Source organism: Lissotriton vulgaris, chromosome 7, assembly GCF_964263255.1.
Source record: "Lissotriton vulgaris chromosome 7, aLisVul1.2, whole genome shotgun sequence".
NCBI classification, from domain to species: domain Eukaryota; kingdom Metazoa; phylum Chordata; class Amphibia; order Caudata; family Salamandridae; genus Lissotriton; species Lissotriton vulgaris.
In genome coordinates, this window is record NC_141695.1 from 1736276138 (window position 1) to 1736293828 (window position 17691).

General features: G+C 48.4%; 1 protein-coding gene across 1 annotated transcript; it reads left to right on the forward strand.

The window, feature by feature from the left end:
• The first annotated feature begins 3407 nt into the window (after positions 1 to 3407).
• On the forward strand, positions 3408 to 4340 carry LOC147706516 (taste receptor type 2 member 40-like). The gene has a single exon (XM_086929623.1). It carries the CDS (start codon positions 3408 to 3410, stop codon positions 4338 to 4340), a length of 933 nt encoding a protein of 310 aa, XP_086785749.1.
• The last annotated feature ends 13351 nt before the right edge of the window (positions 4341 to 17691 follow it).

Sequence of the window (17691 nt, forward strand, 5' to 3'; positions counted from 1 at the left end):
CAACCGTACCAAATACCCCAGTTCTTCTCGGTATACCTCCATGCGTGGTAGCTCGAATGCACCCAACATACCAGAATATTCTGTGATCACAGGTCCCACCCAGATACCCTATTCACACCATTTTCAGAGTTTGCTAGATGTCCTAGTTACAGACCATGATCAGTCTGCTGAAGTAATCTCAGGCAGTGACTTTTTTCCCTAGAAGATTTTGTAGAATGTCAGCAGTAACTGGTAGTTACTGACTGCACCTCAAGAACTCTGGGCATTGTCTAGGAGACAGCTGCCATCAGAGGACAGAGGGGACATATCTGAGGCAACAGGTGATCTTCCCAACTCTACTGGATCTTGATAAAGAGCATGAAATATTCCACGTCCCTCCTGAAGCTACTGCAGTATGACGCTGAAGCACGGACTGTAGGCACCACCTTGCCAACACTTGTTCAAAGTGGCTTTCTGTGATCGCAAGAGCCAATAAAGTGAGGGAAAAAACAAAACATTATTTCGGTAGAATCAGAACTCAAAACAAAAAGGGCTCCCAAGGATTCACTTGAAGAAAAAACTTTAATATATTTGCATCACATGTGGTACCCCACCCATATGGGACTGGACATTGGGTAGGCTTGAGTTAAATATCTGAATATAATCAATCAAACATTGCAGGGATCAAGCAACAAAGGTGTGATATAGCACAATTAATATGTGTTATCAAGTGAATACACAAGAGTAATTATTCACTGGAGTAATTCAATTACAATTAGTAGAGGTGATGAAATGCACAGTGACATAAGGTGCTCCTGCTAAAAAGTGTGTCAGTGCCACAAAAGGAGAACCTGCAGGTTAAGTTAAAGGATTATTGCTGAAGTCTAATGTTATAGGCATTTCACTTCTGTATTCGAAAAAGAGGTGTATTCAATCCTCTAATAGTCTCTACATTCCGACACTGAGGGCAGGCGTTCGTGGGGTTCTTCAGGCCACTGACCGTCGGACTAATCTGTCTCAAAGTAATTAGGGCAAAATCTTTTGGACCAAAATGTTAGGAGATTGGTGATGGAAAAGCAAGAACAGTAGAGTCGATCATCAGTCCAATGTGTGCTAGTCAAAACTAGATTAAACCCAGATCAGTTGACTGGGGGTGAGTGTTTGATTTGCTCAAGCACTCCATCCATCATCCTCTTTGGTAACGCTTGGTTCGCCATAAATTGGCAGGGTATGCCCAGAAGTGTGTCCCTTGCTCACTTTGCTGGATTAAACCCAGAACAGTTGACTGGGGGTGAGTGTTTGATTTGCTCAAGCGCTCCGTCCATCATCCCCTTTAGTATCGCTTTGTTTGCCCTATGTTGGCAGGGTATGCCCAGATTTGGGTCCCTTGCTCACTGTGCCACTGGATTCAAGATCGCCTGGCTGATGAGGGTTATGAACCCCAAACCGGTCCTAGGATGCTTGTTTCCAGTCCAGGGAAGACTTGGCTTGGCAGTTCCGTGCAGGACTGTTCACATGAGGCACAGGGTCAGACTGATTTGCATATGGCCATGTCTGAACTGGGGTGGTTGATTGAGCTAAAGAATGATGATGGATTAAACCAAGATCAGTTGACTGAAAAAAATGAAAATGAATAAATGAATTTGTACTTGTAAAGCGCACTGCTGCCCCAGCAAAGGGGCATCCTGGCGCTGTACTCATACGGCTGTGGAACCCTTCCTGGCTTTTCCCTGTGAAATGTCCACTCCTGGGCACCCCCAAGGTGAAGCCAGGCATCCCAGGGCAGTTGGGGCCGTTGTGGAGATTAAGCAAGCTATTGCCCAGAGTTGCAGAGTGGGACCCATGATTAGAATTGGCACCGAGGCGAGAATGATCAGGTCCTTGGAAATTGAGCCCAAGACCTGCAGAGGCAGGAATTGAACTCTGGTCCTGGGCCAGACCTCTGCATCAGGGTCTGCCGCTCTAACCATTGAGCCACACTTCTCCTCTGTGGGTGAGCGTTTGATTTGCTCCAGCGCTCCGTCCATCATCCCCTTTGGTATCAAAACACCAGCATCTCATCGGGGAGATGAACTGTCAGGGGCCCTAATTTTGCAGATGCTTTGACTACCCATATATTGGACTGATGATCGACTTTACTCACTTTTCTATTGCTAACCACCTGACTTTTTGCAAAATCCCATGTTTCTTGCCTGGTCCCTGCTTTTCTCACCAAAAACTTATATGTACAATTTATTGAGATGCGGATATTTAACTCAAGACTCCCAAACATAGAGCTACGTATGAATAGTTTACCAAATGTTAAGGAAATGTTATAATGTGTTTTGTTAGAATGAAACCTAGGTAAACATTATTGTGTACAGTTCTAGAATTACCAGGTACCAGTGAAAATGTTGGCATGCCCTCTTATACCATGACTTTTTGGGTGGAATCATGGAAGTCACCAAGACTCTCAAGTATATGATTGAAATGCATTAGTAGACTGGAGAGTGGGCATAATTGTCCTTCACTCTCATTGAAGAACTCTCTTGTTGGATTTAGAAATCTCACTTGAGCATTTGACAGTCACCTGGTGGTAATATCCACTGTCAAAGTGACATCAACCCATAAAGTAGGTGATAGTTTAAGACATGACAACACTACCTACTGATGCAAGAAGATCTTGTAGAATGTGATGGTGCTATAGATCCCACCCTGCAGCTAGATGTGATTCCTTAGTTTATCTTAATATAAAGAATCATACAATGAGGCTTCAACATAAGTAAATAAATGAGGTCTCAATATGCTGTTGATCCAGAGCACCATTACCAACCTCTCTCCCACCAACACCTGTGCAAATGGAAGCTGACTCGCGTGATCTCTCATTTATGCAAAATACATTTTGAAATCAGATCTATCCAGCAGCAGCAGCAGCTAGATGCAGGGAAGGAGCCAAAGGATCAGTGTAGGCAAAGGAGGGGAGGAGACATGGAGGAAAATTAGCTGTCTATTGAGTAAACTACATTACTGAAAGATGCCTTTTAAAGAAGAACCAGCCCTGCACCTAGGATGAAGGAGTGGCACTGTTTAGAGGGAAGCCTCACACATAAGAAAAAAGACATTCTGACCACCTTGAATTGGAACCAACCATCAGTGCCATCAAGTGCCGGGAATTCTCTGCCAACTGGCCCTCAATGTGCCAGAAAAGGTATTGTTGGCTTCTCCTGTAACACACAAAGCAGTTCCTATGGACAATCGAGCTGTTGGTCCATCATTTTCAACTTTCTTTGTTTCTAAGAGGACATGTGAACTGATATCCCAATATTTGTAAAGATACAGTTTCTTTAAAAGCTGTCTTAAATCGTAGTATTGGATGAAAACATGTTCTTTGCGATCAGGGCACCAGTTTGAGCAGGAAAGTGCACAGTTAGACACATTCTTTTGCAAGAATGTCTCAATTTGACCTGTTTTTCCTGATTTTTCTCAATATTGGCTTTTTGATGGGCGTCACCACCAACACATTTATGGCAGCTGTAATCCTGACTCAATGTGCCAGGAGTAGACGCCTGCCAATATCAAGTGATCTCCTCCTGATGGGGGTGGCGTTGACCAATATTCCTCTGCAGAGTTGCTTCTCAGCAAGTTTTCTGATACGCTTCCTCTGGGAAGAGGTATATAATAGAGACAGTGTTTGGAAGAGTTTTTTTATGCTTTTTCCCTTCTTTGTTTCCTCCAACTTCTGGATCAACACCTGGCTATGTGTCTTCTACTGCATCCGAATTGTGAACTTCTCACACGTGCTCTTCACACGCCTAAAGCTAAGAATCTCTGGCATGGTTCCCTGGCTTCTCCTGGGTTCTGTACTGGCATCTTTAGTCATCAACCTCCCTGGAATTTGGTACATGAGGAAGAAACATACAGATAATTCCACTACTACAAACACCACCTTTGGACGCACTGTTCGTGAAAACAGCCTTTGGAACAGGATCTTGATGTGTACCACAATATGCGTTGTGCCTCTGATAGTGATATTAATTGCATCTGTGCTGATTCTCACATCTCTCTACAGACACACCCAACAGATGCGGCAACACATGTCAGGTTTCACCGGGGGTCCCAGCGTGGAGGCCCATGTCAATGCAGCAAAAACCACCTTATCCTTGCTGGTTCTCTACATTGTCTTCGACCTTGCTTTGATCACGGTTTTAACAGAAGACAGTGGAGATGTAATGTCTTACAAATTATATGTTTCTGGATTTGGATATAATCCTTATCCCTTCATTAACTCCCTGATCCTCATCTTGGGGAATCCCAAGTTGAAAACAGCAGCAGTGAAAACTTTCTGTGCTCGTCAACATAGAGGACTTGATTCTCAAGGGTAACTTACACTTTTGGGAAAGTTTACACTTTTTAGTAAGTTTACTTCTGTTTGGTATTCATAAACTGTGCTTTTGTAGTTACTTACACCTAGGAATTAACTTACATGTTTGTGGTAATTTACTTTTTTGTAGTAAGTCAAGCACTGCACATGGCCTACAACTTTTACTGCAACATCCTCTTATTGAAATTAATGGAGATATGGACTAAAAAAGTGTACATTACTAGAAAAGTGCAGTTTGTAAATCAAGTAAACTTACTATAAAGTTTAATTAATTACAAAAGTGGAGTTTGTGAATAGCACTTTGTAGTGAGTCTGGTGGTACTACTGTAGTACTACAAAAATTGCTACCCACCAATTTATGCCACAGGTTATGGAATTGAAGACATGACCTGTTGATGCTTTTCTCACTGTAGATCCTTTGAGCCACCTACGAAAGACAAGAGCAGTGTTTACACAAAAAAGGCCCAGTCAGAATGGTCCTTTTAGAGTAACTTCATGCGCAAGAAAAATGTGGCAAATCTCCCCTTATTAAATGTATAATTTAATTTTGGAAACCCGGTTAAGTGAACTGATTCTCTCTCTGAAAGACTGTAAATAACTGTATTTATTTTATTAAGTTGATTTGGCTAAAATTAGCTTCGCTCTGTCCTTAGGCAATTTTAAATTGAGAAAATGATTAAGATGTGGAGATTTGGGATCCAGTTTTAGAGTGAAAACAGAGGATGGAGACAAACTAGAGGGGAAAAGTCAAATGTAGTGTATCCACAGGGTGGGACTCTTGGGATAATAGTGAAGGAGTGAATAAGTGTCTATGACCAAAGGTATAAGACAACTAGGGTTGTTGGGAAATGAACAAATAAAAAAAAAAAATCTTCCTTTGATTACCAATCGTTACATTAAAACCTTAGTCTTAAGAGGTTACATCACATCTTGATTTGCTACAGTGTATGTCAAAGTGGATTAGACATTTGTTAATCTTAAAGAAACATAGCCGCTGCCACCGGCCCATGTTTATTTGGTCTACTGCGGGATACTATAAGAGCTGGAAATATATGGAAGGTACCAGGGATCCTGCATAATATGACTGTTGTGCTCTCATAAAATGAATTGAGTGATGCCCTTTGGTTCAGAAATGTAGGGGGACATATTAAAGAAAATTACTCACATCCTCCCCCATGTTCAGACCTCCCGGGGTTTAACTGTTCAATCGAACAATGTAAAGTGACTCTAACTGCCTTAGCTGCTTCTCGTAATCGCCACCCTTCTTGGAAGTTCTCACGGCATCAATCACAAAATATTTGAGATGGGTCAAATTCCTATTGTGATGTTGGTCAAAGTGCCGAGCTACAGGGTAACTCTGGTCGCAGTTCACTATGGCCCTAAGGTGCTGAAGGATGCGTTGGTGCACCGGAAGTTTTGTGCTTCCAACGTATCGCAAATTGCAAGTGCAAGTAAGTACATATACTGCTAGTTCTGTTTTGCAAGTATAGTGGGCCTTGATAGTGATGGGTTTGGAGTCAAAGGGAGTCAGGTACGATCTGGTATTGATGCCAAATTTGCAAGCACGGCATGAAATACACCGGAAAAAACCCTTACGGGGTGACAACCAGTCATCATTTTTAGGTGTCTCCGGAGAACTTGAAACTAATTCGTTCCGCATGCTGAATGCCCTCCTATAGGTCACTATGGGCTTGTTTGGCAAAATGTCTTTAAGTACAGGATCAGTTAGGATAACGGCCCACTGACCTCTGACCAAATTGGAAATTTGGCGCGCTTGGCGGCTGTATCCTGTGATCAGTCTCATGGCATTGCTGCTCTCATTTGGATTAGTTGTTTGAGAATCTGGGGTGGGGGCTTCCAATAGACTGTGCCGATCTAAATTATTGGCTCTAGCCATTGCTTTGTTTAAGGCACTAGTCTTAGAGCCCCTAGCTTCTAACCGTTTTTTTGCTTCGTTTTGGTGATGATCCCGAAGTTCCACCGTGCTACAAGTCCTATGAATTCTAAGGAATTCCCCATAGGGAATTGATCTGATGGTGTGTTCGGGGTGAAAGCTTCGTGCGTGCAGGATAGTGTTACCTGTCGTGCTCTTTCTAAAAAGGCTCGTGGTTAGTGTGTCATTTACTACTTCTACCAGCACATCCAAGAAGCTGATCTTATCTTTACTAATTTCAGCACTGAATATCAGGTTAGAATCGTTTGCATTAATAGCTTCTACAAAATGTTGTGCCTCTTCCAGATTCCCTCTCCAAATGATAAATACATCATCAATATACCTCATGTATTTCACAATGTTGTTATGCCAAGCATCCGAGTGCTGAACCCTGAGGACATGTTCCTCCCACCAGCCCACGTGGAGCCCGCGTAGCTGGGGGAGAAACATGCCCCCATGGCCACACCCCTCAGCTGCTTGTAGACCTTGTTATCAAACAAAAAAACATTGTTGTTTAGACAACGTTCCACCATGGTTATTAACATGGAATTATGCTTGTATAGTTCCACCGGTCTTTTGTCTAAATAGAACTTAATAGCTTTAAGGCCATCCGAATGTGAAATACTAGTGTAAAGACTGGCAATGTCCATGGTGATTAGTAGAAAATCTGCTGACCACACACATTGGTTAATGTTCCTCAGGAAATCCGTTGTGTCCTTTATGTAAGCAGGGAGAGTGGTGACAAATTCTTGTAAATGATGTTCTATGAATTTGGAGGTATTCTCAAACAGACTGTTGATTGCCGAGACTATCGGTCTGCCTGGAACAGGTATAACTCCTTTGTGAACCTTCAATCAATCAATCAGTGACACTTATAGAGCGCGCTACATACCCGTAGGGTCTCAAGGCGCTGGGGGGGGGGGGGGTGCCGCTACTGCTCGAACAGCCAGGTCTTCAGCTTCTTCCTGAAGGAGAGGTGGTCTTGGGTCAGGCGCAGGTCGGTCGGGAGGGAGTTCCAGGTCTTGGCGGCCAGGTAGGAGAAGGACCTTCCTCCTGTAGTCGCTCTTCGGATGCGGGGGACGGCGGCGAGGGCGTGGTTGGCTGATCGGAGGTGGCGTTTGGGAGCGTAGAAGTTGACTCGGCTGTTGAAGTAGCTCGGGCCTTGGTCGTGTAGGGCTTTGTGTGCGTGGGTGAGGAGGCGGAAGGTGATTCTTTTGTTGACGGGGAGCCAGTGAAGGTCTCTCAGATGTCCGGAGATGTGGCTGGTTCGTGGGATGTCGAGGATGAGTCTGGCTGAGGCGTTCTGGATCCGCTGGAGTCTCTTCTGGAGCTTGGCGGTGGTGCCGGCGTAGAGGGCGTTGCCGTAGTCCAGTCGGCTGGTGACGAGGGCCTGGGTGACGGTCTTCCTGGTCTCGGTGGGGATCCACCAGAAGATCTTCCGTAGCATGCGTAGGATGTTGAAGCACTCCGAGGAGACGTTGTTGACTTGCCTGGTCATGGAGAGGGAGGAGTCCAGGATGAAGCCCAGGTTGCGTGCATGGTCTGTCGGTTTGGGTGCGGTGCCCAGGGCGGGAGGCCACCAGGAGTCGTCCCAGGCGGAGGGTGAGGAGCCCAGGATGAGGACCTCCGTCTTGTCTGAGTTCAGTTTCAGGCGGCTGGTCGTCATCCACTCGGCTACCTCTTTCATCCCTTCGTGCAGGTTGGCTCTGGCGGCGGCGGGGTCGTTGGTCAGGGAGAGGATCAGCTGGGTGTCGTCGGCGTAGGAGATTATGCTGAGGTTGTGTTTGCGTACGATGGCCGCGAGGGGGCTCATGTAGACGTTGAAGAGGGTGGGGCTCAGAGATGATCCTTGGGGGACTCCGCAGATGACTTCGGAGGCCTCTGACTTGTACGGTGGTAGGCGGACTCTCTGTGTTCTTCCGTCGAGGAAGGAGATGATCCATTCCAGCGCCTTGTCCTGGATTCCGATGTTGCTGAGGCGCCGTACTAGGGTGCGGTGGCAGACCGTGTCGAATGCCGCGGAGAGGTCTAGGAGGATGAGGGCCGCTGTTTCTCCATTGTCCATCAGGGCTCGGATGTCATCGGTGGCGGCGATGAGGGCGGTCTCGGTGCTGTGGTTGGCTCGGAAGCCGGACTGTGAGGGGTCGAGGGATCCGTTCGTCTCGAGGAAGGCGGCCATCTGCTTGTTGACGGTCTTCTCGATGACTTTGGCTGGAAACGGGAGGAGCGAGATGGGGCGGTAATTCTTGAGGTCGGTGGGGTCCGCTGTTGGTTCCTTGAGTAGAGCGCTGAGTTCGGCGTGTTTCCAGCTCTCGGGGAAGATGGTGGTGTCGAAGGATGTGTTGATGATGTCTCGCAGGTGGGGTGCGATGACAGCGTCGGCCTTGTTGAAGACGTGGTGAGGGCAGGGGTCGGTCGGTGATCCGGAGTGGATGGAGTTCATCGTGCGGATGGTGTCTTCGGTGCTGATCGGGGTCCAGGCGTGGAGGGTGGTGGTGGGGGGTGGTTGCTCGGTCATGGTGTGCTTTGGTTGGTTGTTGAAGCTGTTGTGTATGTCCGCGATCTTGTTGTGGAAGTATGATGCGAGGGAGTTGCAGAGGTCTTGCGATGGGGTGACGTCGTTGTTTCCTGCGCTGGGGTTGGAAAGCTCTTTCACGATGTTGAAGAGTTCCTTGCAGTTGTGTGCGTTGTTGTCCAACCGGTCCTTGAATGCTGTTTTCTTGGCGGCGCGGATCAGCTGGTGGTGTTTCCGGGTGGCAAGTTTGAAGGAGGTCCTGTTGTCCGGTGTCGGGTCCCTTCTCCAGACTTTCTCGAGGGCTCGGCAGTTCTTCTTGGAGCTCTTGAGTTCGTCGGTGAACCATGGGGCCTTCTTGCTGCCGGGTCTGCTAGGCGGGGTCCTCAGTGGGGCGAGTTCGTCCGCGCAGTTGCTGATCCACTTCGTGAGGTTGTCGGCGGCCTGGCTGGGGTTCGCTGAGCTGGCAGGAGGGTGCTGGCTCAGGGAGGTGGCGAGCTGGTCTGCTGTGATCTTGTTCCAGCTTCTGCGGGCGGCCTGTTGCTGGTGTTGGTGGGTCGTCGTTCTCTTGAAGGTGAAGTGGACGCAGCTGTGGTCCGTCCATAGAAGCTCTGTGGCGTGGCTGAAGTCGATGTCTGTGCTGGAGGAGAAGACTGCGTCGAGTGTGTGTCCGGCGAGGTGGGTGGGGGTGGACACCAGTTGCTTGAGTCCCAGGTTGGCGAGGTTGTCGAGCAGGGTGCTGGTGTTGCGGTCGTTGTTGTTCTCCAGATGGAAGTTGAGGTCTCCCAGGAGGATGTAGTCAGCGGAGGGGAGAGCATGCGGGCTGACGAAGTCGGCGATGTCCTCGCTGAATTGCGTGCGTGGTCCAGGGGGTCGGTAGATCAGGGTGCCTCTGAGGGTGGTGTTCGGGTTGGTGTGGATCTGGAAATGCAGGTGTTCGGCGCTGGTCAGGGGATGAAATATATGTTGGGCAATACGGGATGGTCTTTGTACAGAAATTTCATCTCATCCCTAGACAAAAGACCTTCTCGCTTCCACCCATTCAGTTCTTTGTAATACGCTTGTTGGATGGATTTTGCAGTCTTTAGGTCTATCTGGGCATAGCAGAATATATTTATATATATAGATAGGTGATAGTGAATAACGTGGGTGTTTTTAACCGAGGGGGTGGAGGAGTGGGGTACTAGTCAAGAGCTTGTATGGATGTCCAATGCAAGGCCTTCACTGTGGACCCTCACAATAAGGGACCGCCTAATCTTTCCAAGGCCCACTGACACAGCAATGTTTTTGTGTCATCTCCCCTTTATTTTAGGTTATAGTCTGCAGGTGACAGCTGCTATACCCTTGGGGATACATAACTTGAGCAGTATATGGGGAATAGGTCCTTTTGGGGTATCCCAGACAGTCATAGTTCACACTCTATCTGCCTATATATAGTTTTCACTAAAAGCAATGGATTAACATTCATTTGTTAGAAAACATGGGTGGTTTGTTCTTTCACTCTACATTTTGTATACTATATATTTCGGCTGCTTTATGGTGAACATGTATGTTGTTAAAATACTTTCGATTTTTTGTGCATTATTTATTGTTATGTAGTACAAAGGCTGCTTTTTCAAACTAATAAAGTGATGTATAAATTGACTTGTATGCTTTTTCAATTTGGGCATGTATGCTAAATCTATAAATTACCATAAAACATGCCAAACATTAGTGCAATATTTTGGTCCAAATTCATTTTTAGAATTAAAAGGCAAATGAAAAATGTCAAGGTTTTTCTTTTTCATATATCACATTATCTTTTTAGTTGTAATGACACTGATGTGCTCTTTTAATTCAAATGTAACTTCTTATTAGTCTTTGTGTTTCTGCCATTTTGCTGGCTTTTTTCAGGGTATATTTCTTTATTCCACAGCTGTTTTTCTGGTACGTAGGTAAGCAGGAGACTTTGACTAAGTAACATGATTTTGAATTCTATGAATTTGATGACCCTGATGGAGATTCTTCTTAGTACTTGTGGATCATTTCAAAAGGGATTTGTTTGAAATGATGACAGACCTGAATTATCCTTGTCTTCTGGAAATCTGACTTCTTGGGTGTTCTTTAATATTACAGCTTGAATACTCCTTTGCCGGAATTGCAGCAGGTAGTGTTGCTATTTCTCTGTATGTGTCATTCTCTATTGCTCTGCAGTACACACTTATGGCAATAAAAAAGTGTTAAAGGCCACAGCCGCTGCAAGGAAAAGCGATGGGGCCGGCTGGGAGTGATTTTGAGAGATGGCCGCAAGGAAAAAGTAATTATTTATTTAATTTTCCCTTCCGGTTGTCTGTCGAAATCCTCCCGGCTGGTTTTTAGATGAAGAATCTGAAGCTGATCACAGTGTTCTCATTCCAGTCCCCTGAGCACACTTGAACCACACACTGTCTGTCTCCCCCGCTGCCTGTACATGATATGTGCCCGTTCTCTCCCTCCTTTCCCCTCCCTGCCCCCGTGTCTCTCTGCCCGGGTTCTCTTCTGCTCCCCTTGCTGCCCCAGTGTCTCTCTGCCCGGCTTTTCCTTCTGCTCCCATTTCTGCCCACGTGTCTCTCTGCCCGTTTTTGCCTTCTGTTGCTTAGCTGCCCCTGCATTTCTGTAACCTTTCTGCCCTTTCTTGTGACCTTTGTGCCCTCTGTGCCACTCGTATCCCCCATTTTTTTGTGACCTTTCTGCCCTTTCCTGGGACCTTTGTGCCTCTGTGCCACTCGTTTCCCCCCGTTTTTTGTGACCTTTTCTGCCCTTTCTTGTGACCTTTGTGCCTCTGTGCCACTCGTTTCCCCCTGTTTTTTTGTGACCTTTCTGCCCTTTCTTGCGACCTTTCTGCCTTCTGTGCCACTCGTTTCCCCCGTCTTTGTGACCTTTTGGCCCTTCCTGTGACCTTTTTGCCTTCTGTGCCACTCGTTTCCCCCTGTATCCTTGTGACCCTTTTACCCTTTTGTGACCTTTTGCCTTCTGTTTCCTTCGTCGCCCCTCACCGCCCACGCCGCTGCATCCCCTGGGGCTCCATCTCCCTGACTGCCCACTCATTGCCCAGCCTCCCGCCTCCCAGCTGCTCCTCACTCCCACCTCCCCATACATGCCGGCGGCTGTGCAGTCGCGCCGCTGGCATGCGGCAAGCCCGTCTGCGCCCATCCGTGCCTAGACCGCGCCCATCGCCAAAATCCCTGCCCCCGCACCCACCACGACTACCGCCGCCACTATGACACCAGCACTCTGCTCGCTCTCAATCCCGGACGGACCCACAACTGCTTCAAGGCCATCCCGAAACGCACACATAGTGCTTTCACCTGCCGGAACTGCAGTTACACCTGCTACAGAGCCGACGAACCACCTGCCAAGAAAGACCTCAACCACCTCCGATGCATACTACTGAACACCCGCTCTGCATGCCGTCGACCTCTGGGACCTGCTTAACACAACCTCCCCGGACGTCGCCTTCCTGACAGAGACCTGGTTGAACAACTCCTCCACACCCGACATCACCATAGCCATCCCAGACGGCTACAGATCACCCGCAGAGACCACACCAACGGAGTCGGAGGAGAAATCGCCATCATTCACAGGAACAGCATCAGGGTCTCGACTAGCACCGACGACGCACTCAGCACCGCCGAACACATGCTTTTCCAGATCCACACTGACCCCAACTCCACCCTCAGAGGCACCCTTGTCTACCGACCCCCCGGACCCCGCCCCCAGTTCAGCGACTCCATCGCCAACTTCATCAGCACGCAAGCCCTGACCTCCACCAACTACATCCTCCTAAGAGACCTGAACTTTCACCTTGAGAACAACAACAACAACAGCTCCACCACCCTGATCGACAACCTCTCCAACCTTGGACTGAGGCAACTCGTCACAACGCCCACCCACTCCGCTGGCTACACGCTCAACCGCGTCTTCTCCTCAAGCCCGCACGTCTCCGTCAGCCACACCACCGAACTCCTCTGGACCGACCACCGCTGCATCCACTTCACCTTACAGAAACCCACCACACACCACCGCACCCAATAGATCCCCCACCGCTGGAGCAAAATCACTGAAGACCAACTACATAAAAAACCTCGCTCTCAGCCCACCCACCGAACCCTCAAACACCGACGTCGCTGCCCACAACCTCAGACTCTGGATCGAGGACTGCGCCAACACCCTTGCCCCGCTGAAGAAACCCCCCACAGAGACACCAGCAAGAGGGCAAGCTGGTTTACCCCAGAACTCCTAGATTCCAAGCAAGCTTGCCGGAAACTAGAGAAGAAATGGCACAGTGAACCAACTCCGGGCAGCCACGCAGCACACAAGGACGCCATCTGCAACCACCACCCCCTCATCAGGGCTGCCAAGAAGACCTCTTTCAAAGACCGCCTCGACAACAACACACACGACAGCAAGGAGCTCTTCAACACATGAAGGATTTCTCCAACCCCAGCTCCAACACCAACGACATCCCGCCGTCGCAAGCCCTGTGCGACTCCCTCACCACCTTCTTCCACCGCAAGATAGCAGACATCCACGACAGCTTCAACTCCCAGACAGCCCCAACACACATCAACACAACAGACCCTCTGCACACCATCGACCACGTCCCCTTGTTAACCTCAGTGTGAGCGTCGATGACATCATCAAGACCATGAGCACAATCCACTCCGGCTCTCCGTCAGACCCATTCCCGCACCACGTCTTCAACAAAGCAAGCAGCTCCATCGCACCCCACCTACGCAACGTCATCAATCTCTCTCTTGAGACTGCGACCTTCCCAGAGAGCTGGAAACACGCCGAGATCAACACCCTACTCAAAAAACCCAAGGCAGACCCAAGAGACCTCAAGAACTTCCAATCCATCTCTCTGCTCCTCTTCCCGGCAAAGGTCATCGAGAAAATCGTTAACAGACAGTTAACCCGATACCTCAAAGAGAACATAATCCTGGACCCTTCCCAGTCAGGGTTCCACAGCAATCACAGCACTGAGACCGAGACCGCCCTCATCGCCTCCACTGATGACATCAGGACCCTGCTAGACAACGGGGAGACTGCAGCACTCAACCTCCTAGACCTCTCCGCCGCCTTCGACATCATCTGCCGCCGCACACTACGCGCACGCCTCCATGCCGCAGGGATCCAAGACAGGGCTCTGGAATGGACCACCTCCTTCCTCTCCGGCAGAACCCAGAGCATCTGCCTCCCCCCGTTCTGTTCCAAAGCCTCTTAGATCATCCGCGGCGTACCCCAAGGATCCTCCCTCTGCCCGACACTGTTCAACATTTACATGGCCCCGCTTGCACAGGTCACCCGACAGCACGACCTCAACATGATCTCCTACGCCGACGACACTCAACTGATCCTCTCCCTCACCAAGGACCCCATGACCGCCAAAGCCACCCTCCATGAAAGAATGAAGGCCGTCGCCGACTGGATGAAGATCAGGCATCTGAAACTGACCTCGGACAAGACTGAGGTCCTCATCCTCGGCTCCAACCCGTCAGCCTGGGATGACTCCTGGTGGCCAACGGCACTGGGGGCAGCCCTGACACCCTCCGACCACGCACGCAACCTGGGAATCATCCTCGACCAGCCACGGCCGGTAGTAGGTGGAACTGTAGGGCGGTGACGTAGGGAGGGGGAGGGGCCGGGTGGGGAGGTGTAATGTATAGATTACGGACTTTAACAGGTAAGTAAACATATAAATAAATAAAACATACTTTGTTGCGCGCACTGCATCGCATTTGGTGATGCAGTGCACACAACAAAATTAGTTTTATTTATTTATATGTTTACTTACCTGTTAAAGTCCGTAATCCATACATTACTACCCCCACCCTGGCCCTCCCCTTCCCTACGTCACCGCCCTGCATTTACACCTACTACCGGCCGTGGCTGTCCTCGACTCAACGTTCTCAATTACCAAGCAAGCCAACGCTGTCTCCTCCTCCTGCTTCAACACCCTCCGCATGCATCTATAGATGGATCCCGACAGATACAAGAAAGACAGTCACCCAGGCCCTCGTCAGCAGCAGACTCGACTACGGAAAAGCCATCTACGCAAGAGCCCCGAAAAAGCTCATCAACGGACTACAACACATCCAAAACGTCTCGGCACGACTGATCCTCGATGTACCACGCTGGCCACATCACCCCCCACCTGAGAAACCTGCACTGGCTTCCCGTCAACAAGAGGATATCCTTCAAGCTCCTCATTAACACACACAAGGCACTCCACATGACCGGCCCAGCCTACCTCAACAGACTGCTCCCATTCTACACCCCCAACTGCCAGCTACGCTCCGCCTACTCTCACTCGCTACCATCCCGCGCATCTGAAGAACAACCACCGGCGGGAGATCCTTCTCCCACCTCGCCGCTAATACATGGAACACCCTCCCACTGAACCTATGACAGACCCAAGACCTGCTGACCTTCATGAGGATACTGAAGACCTGGCTGTTCGATCAGTAGCGGCCCCCTCCTCCCCCCCCCCCTGCGCCTTGAGACCCTCGCGGGTATGTAGTGCGCTTAGCTAATGACTGATTGATTGATTGATGCTAAACTCGCCATACCACCTTCTGATTTAGAGTAAGAGAACCACTGAGTTTCGGGTAGTGAGACATGACTCCACTCTGAGAAACTTCTGACCTGGTGTCTTATCCACCACAGGGCTGCCATGTCACAGTTGCATCATGCTGTTAGGGTGGGGAGACCAACTGTGGATTTTTCCAGACATCCACCCATGCAATATATGATGGACGAGTGCAGAGAATTGAAACAGTGGTCTTGACACTCAGATAAAAAACTCCCTGCACTTCACGGTAATTGGTTTTTTTTAAGGAAACAGACTACACTTTAAGAATTTGCAACAGTTACTAAAAAGAATGCCTAACTGGGAATAAAACAGAGGGATAGCTCTCCACTCAACTGCGTCTTCCAAGCATACACCTCGTCGGTGGATAAACTTAAGCCAAATATATGCCCCTGAGATGGGTTTTGACTTCTAGATATGGTCGACAGTCCTTTCCTAGGGAAGTGGAGACTCGGACATCCATTGACAGTCTGCAAGCCAACAAAGAATGAACAGACCCCAGTGTAGCTGCAGCTGTCCGCTCAATCACCCGTAAAATGAGAGCACTAGGGTCTATAGCATAATATTTACAGAACAATTTTCCAACGGGCATGTCTTTTAGATGATATTAAAGGGTACATGACTGTGACAAGCAACAGGTATGTCCTTGACCTCGTTATATCTGCATACATACACTGCGGTGGAGGGAATACATGTCTTGTAGCACCCAGCAATCAGCTCTGAGGGCCTGTGTCATGTGTGCAATCACCATCAGCAACAGACAGACTTCCCTAAGACCTATCAGCTTCTTTCCTGTCCAGACCAGTGCCTGATGGCTGTACACCAAATTTTGGTCCACTTTCAGAACATTAGCCATGCCAGGCCATACTGCAAAAGAAGGGGTGATGTACAAATGACACCATTCTAATGCTTACTCTAGAGAAGAAAAGAAAACATAATTTCCTCCACCACAGAGACGACTGGAAATTCAGCTAATGATCATCCAGACAATATTTGGCTACCTGTAAAAATAGTATTCACTTAACATTCTTGCAATTTATGTGCAAAGGTGTATTGCTTATGCAATATTTTTGCTAATCTAGTTTAAAATAAACAGACAGGCACTTCAGAAGGGGAGTGAGGGGCCCATCACTTCTTGAGGGCTCTACACTGTGCTACAGTATATGTATTTAGAGATTTTAAAATCAAAGCAGGCACCTTTATTGAAGAGCCAGTAGCTAAAAAGGGTCCATTCACCCAGACTGTGCTGGTTCATATCTGCTGTGATTTTTAAATTTCTAAACAGGCTCTCCTCCTGTGAGGGATCCCGATTTGATGACTTAAGTCTTGCAAGAACGTTGGACAGGAAAGAGACAACATATTCAGGCATGTCCCACATCTGTGGTGGTGGGGACTATGTTCTTACACATGTCATGTTGGCAGCCTTGTATTGGCAAGGCAGTGATTGGCCACCAGCTGATGGGCCTGTGGTTTTAGGCAAGTTGGTGTGATGTTTTTATTGGTGCAGGTCACAATAAGGTCAGGCTGCTACATTGTGAGAGGCAGAATGACAATGGGTTGCCCTGTCACAGCATGAGGTGTGCCTGCCCTAAGAGACCCTCCAGGTGTGACAGAGGCCTCAAGGATCTGCTGATGGGAAGCCATTAGCACTTACTTTGCGGGGGACTGAGGTAGGGGAGAGGGCTTGAGTGGTTGGTGAGGGCCAGCAAGGGGTCTCTTTATTTATGTTTCAGTCCACTGCATGGAACAGGCGTTTACTTGCAAATTAGTGTCTGCTGTTCTCCTTTGCATGCCATAAAACCAGATTTGAGTTCCATCATCAGCTCAACATCTTGTGACTCTGGGCAAATCCCTAATCTACAGGATCCAAATAAAATGAGTCTGATCATCTGCAGTGTTATCTGGTGCTCACTTAAAGGAATACAACGTCTCTGGGCCAATTTTGTGCTATATAAAGCTGCATCTATTTGAGGAAAGTGTCACTATTTTTTAGGTTGAGCCTAGACAGCGCTTACACTGTCTCTTTGAGACATGCTGTATAAACTTTGTGGGCTTACTGTCTGCCCAATGCTTTTGATAGAGCGCGCAGGTCACCCGGGTCACAAGTTTACCAATTTTCCCCGCGCACTGGGCCCCGACGCGAGAGACCAAGACTAAGTTTGAGTGAACCGGGTGATTTCTTGCACGCCACTATGAGTAATTCAGGGGGTGACTCTTACACCACTTACTATTCATGTACCTGACTTACCACAGGCACATTACTCCCAACGGATCAGGAGCTAGCAGTGGACAGGTGA

Bases quoted from the DNA above. Each gene is read 5' to 3' on its own strand.
- LOC147706516 (XM_086929623.1), top strand. From the start codon at position 3,408: ATGTCTCAATTTGACCTGTTTTTCCTGATTTTTCTCAATATTGGCTTT.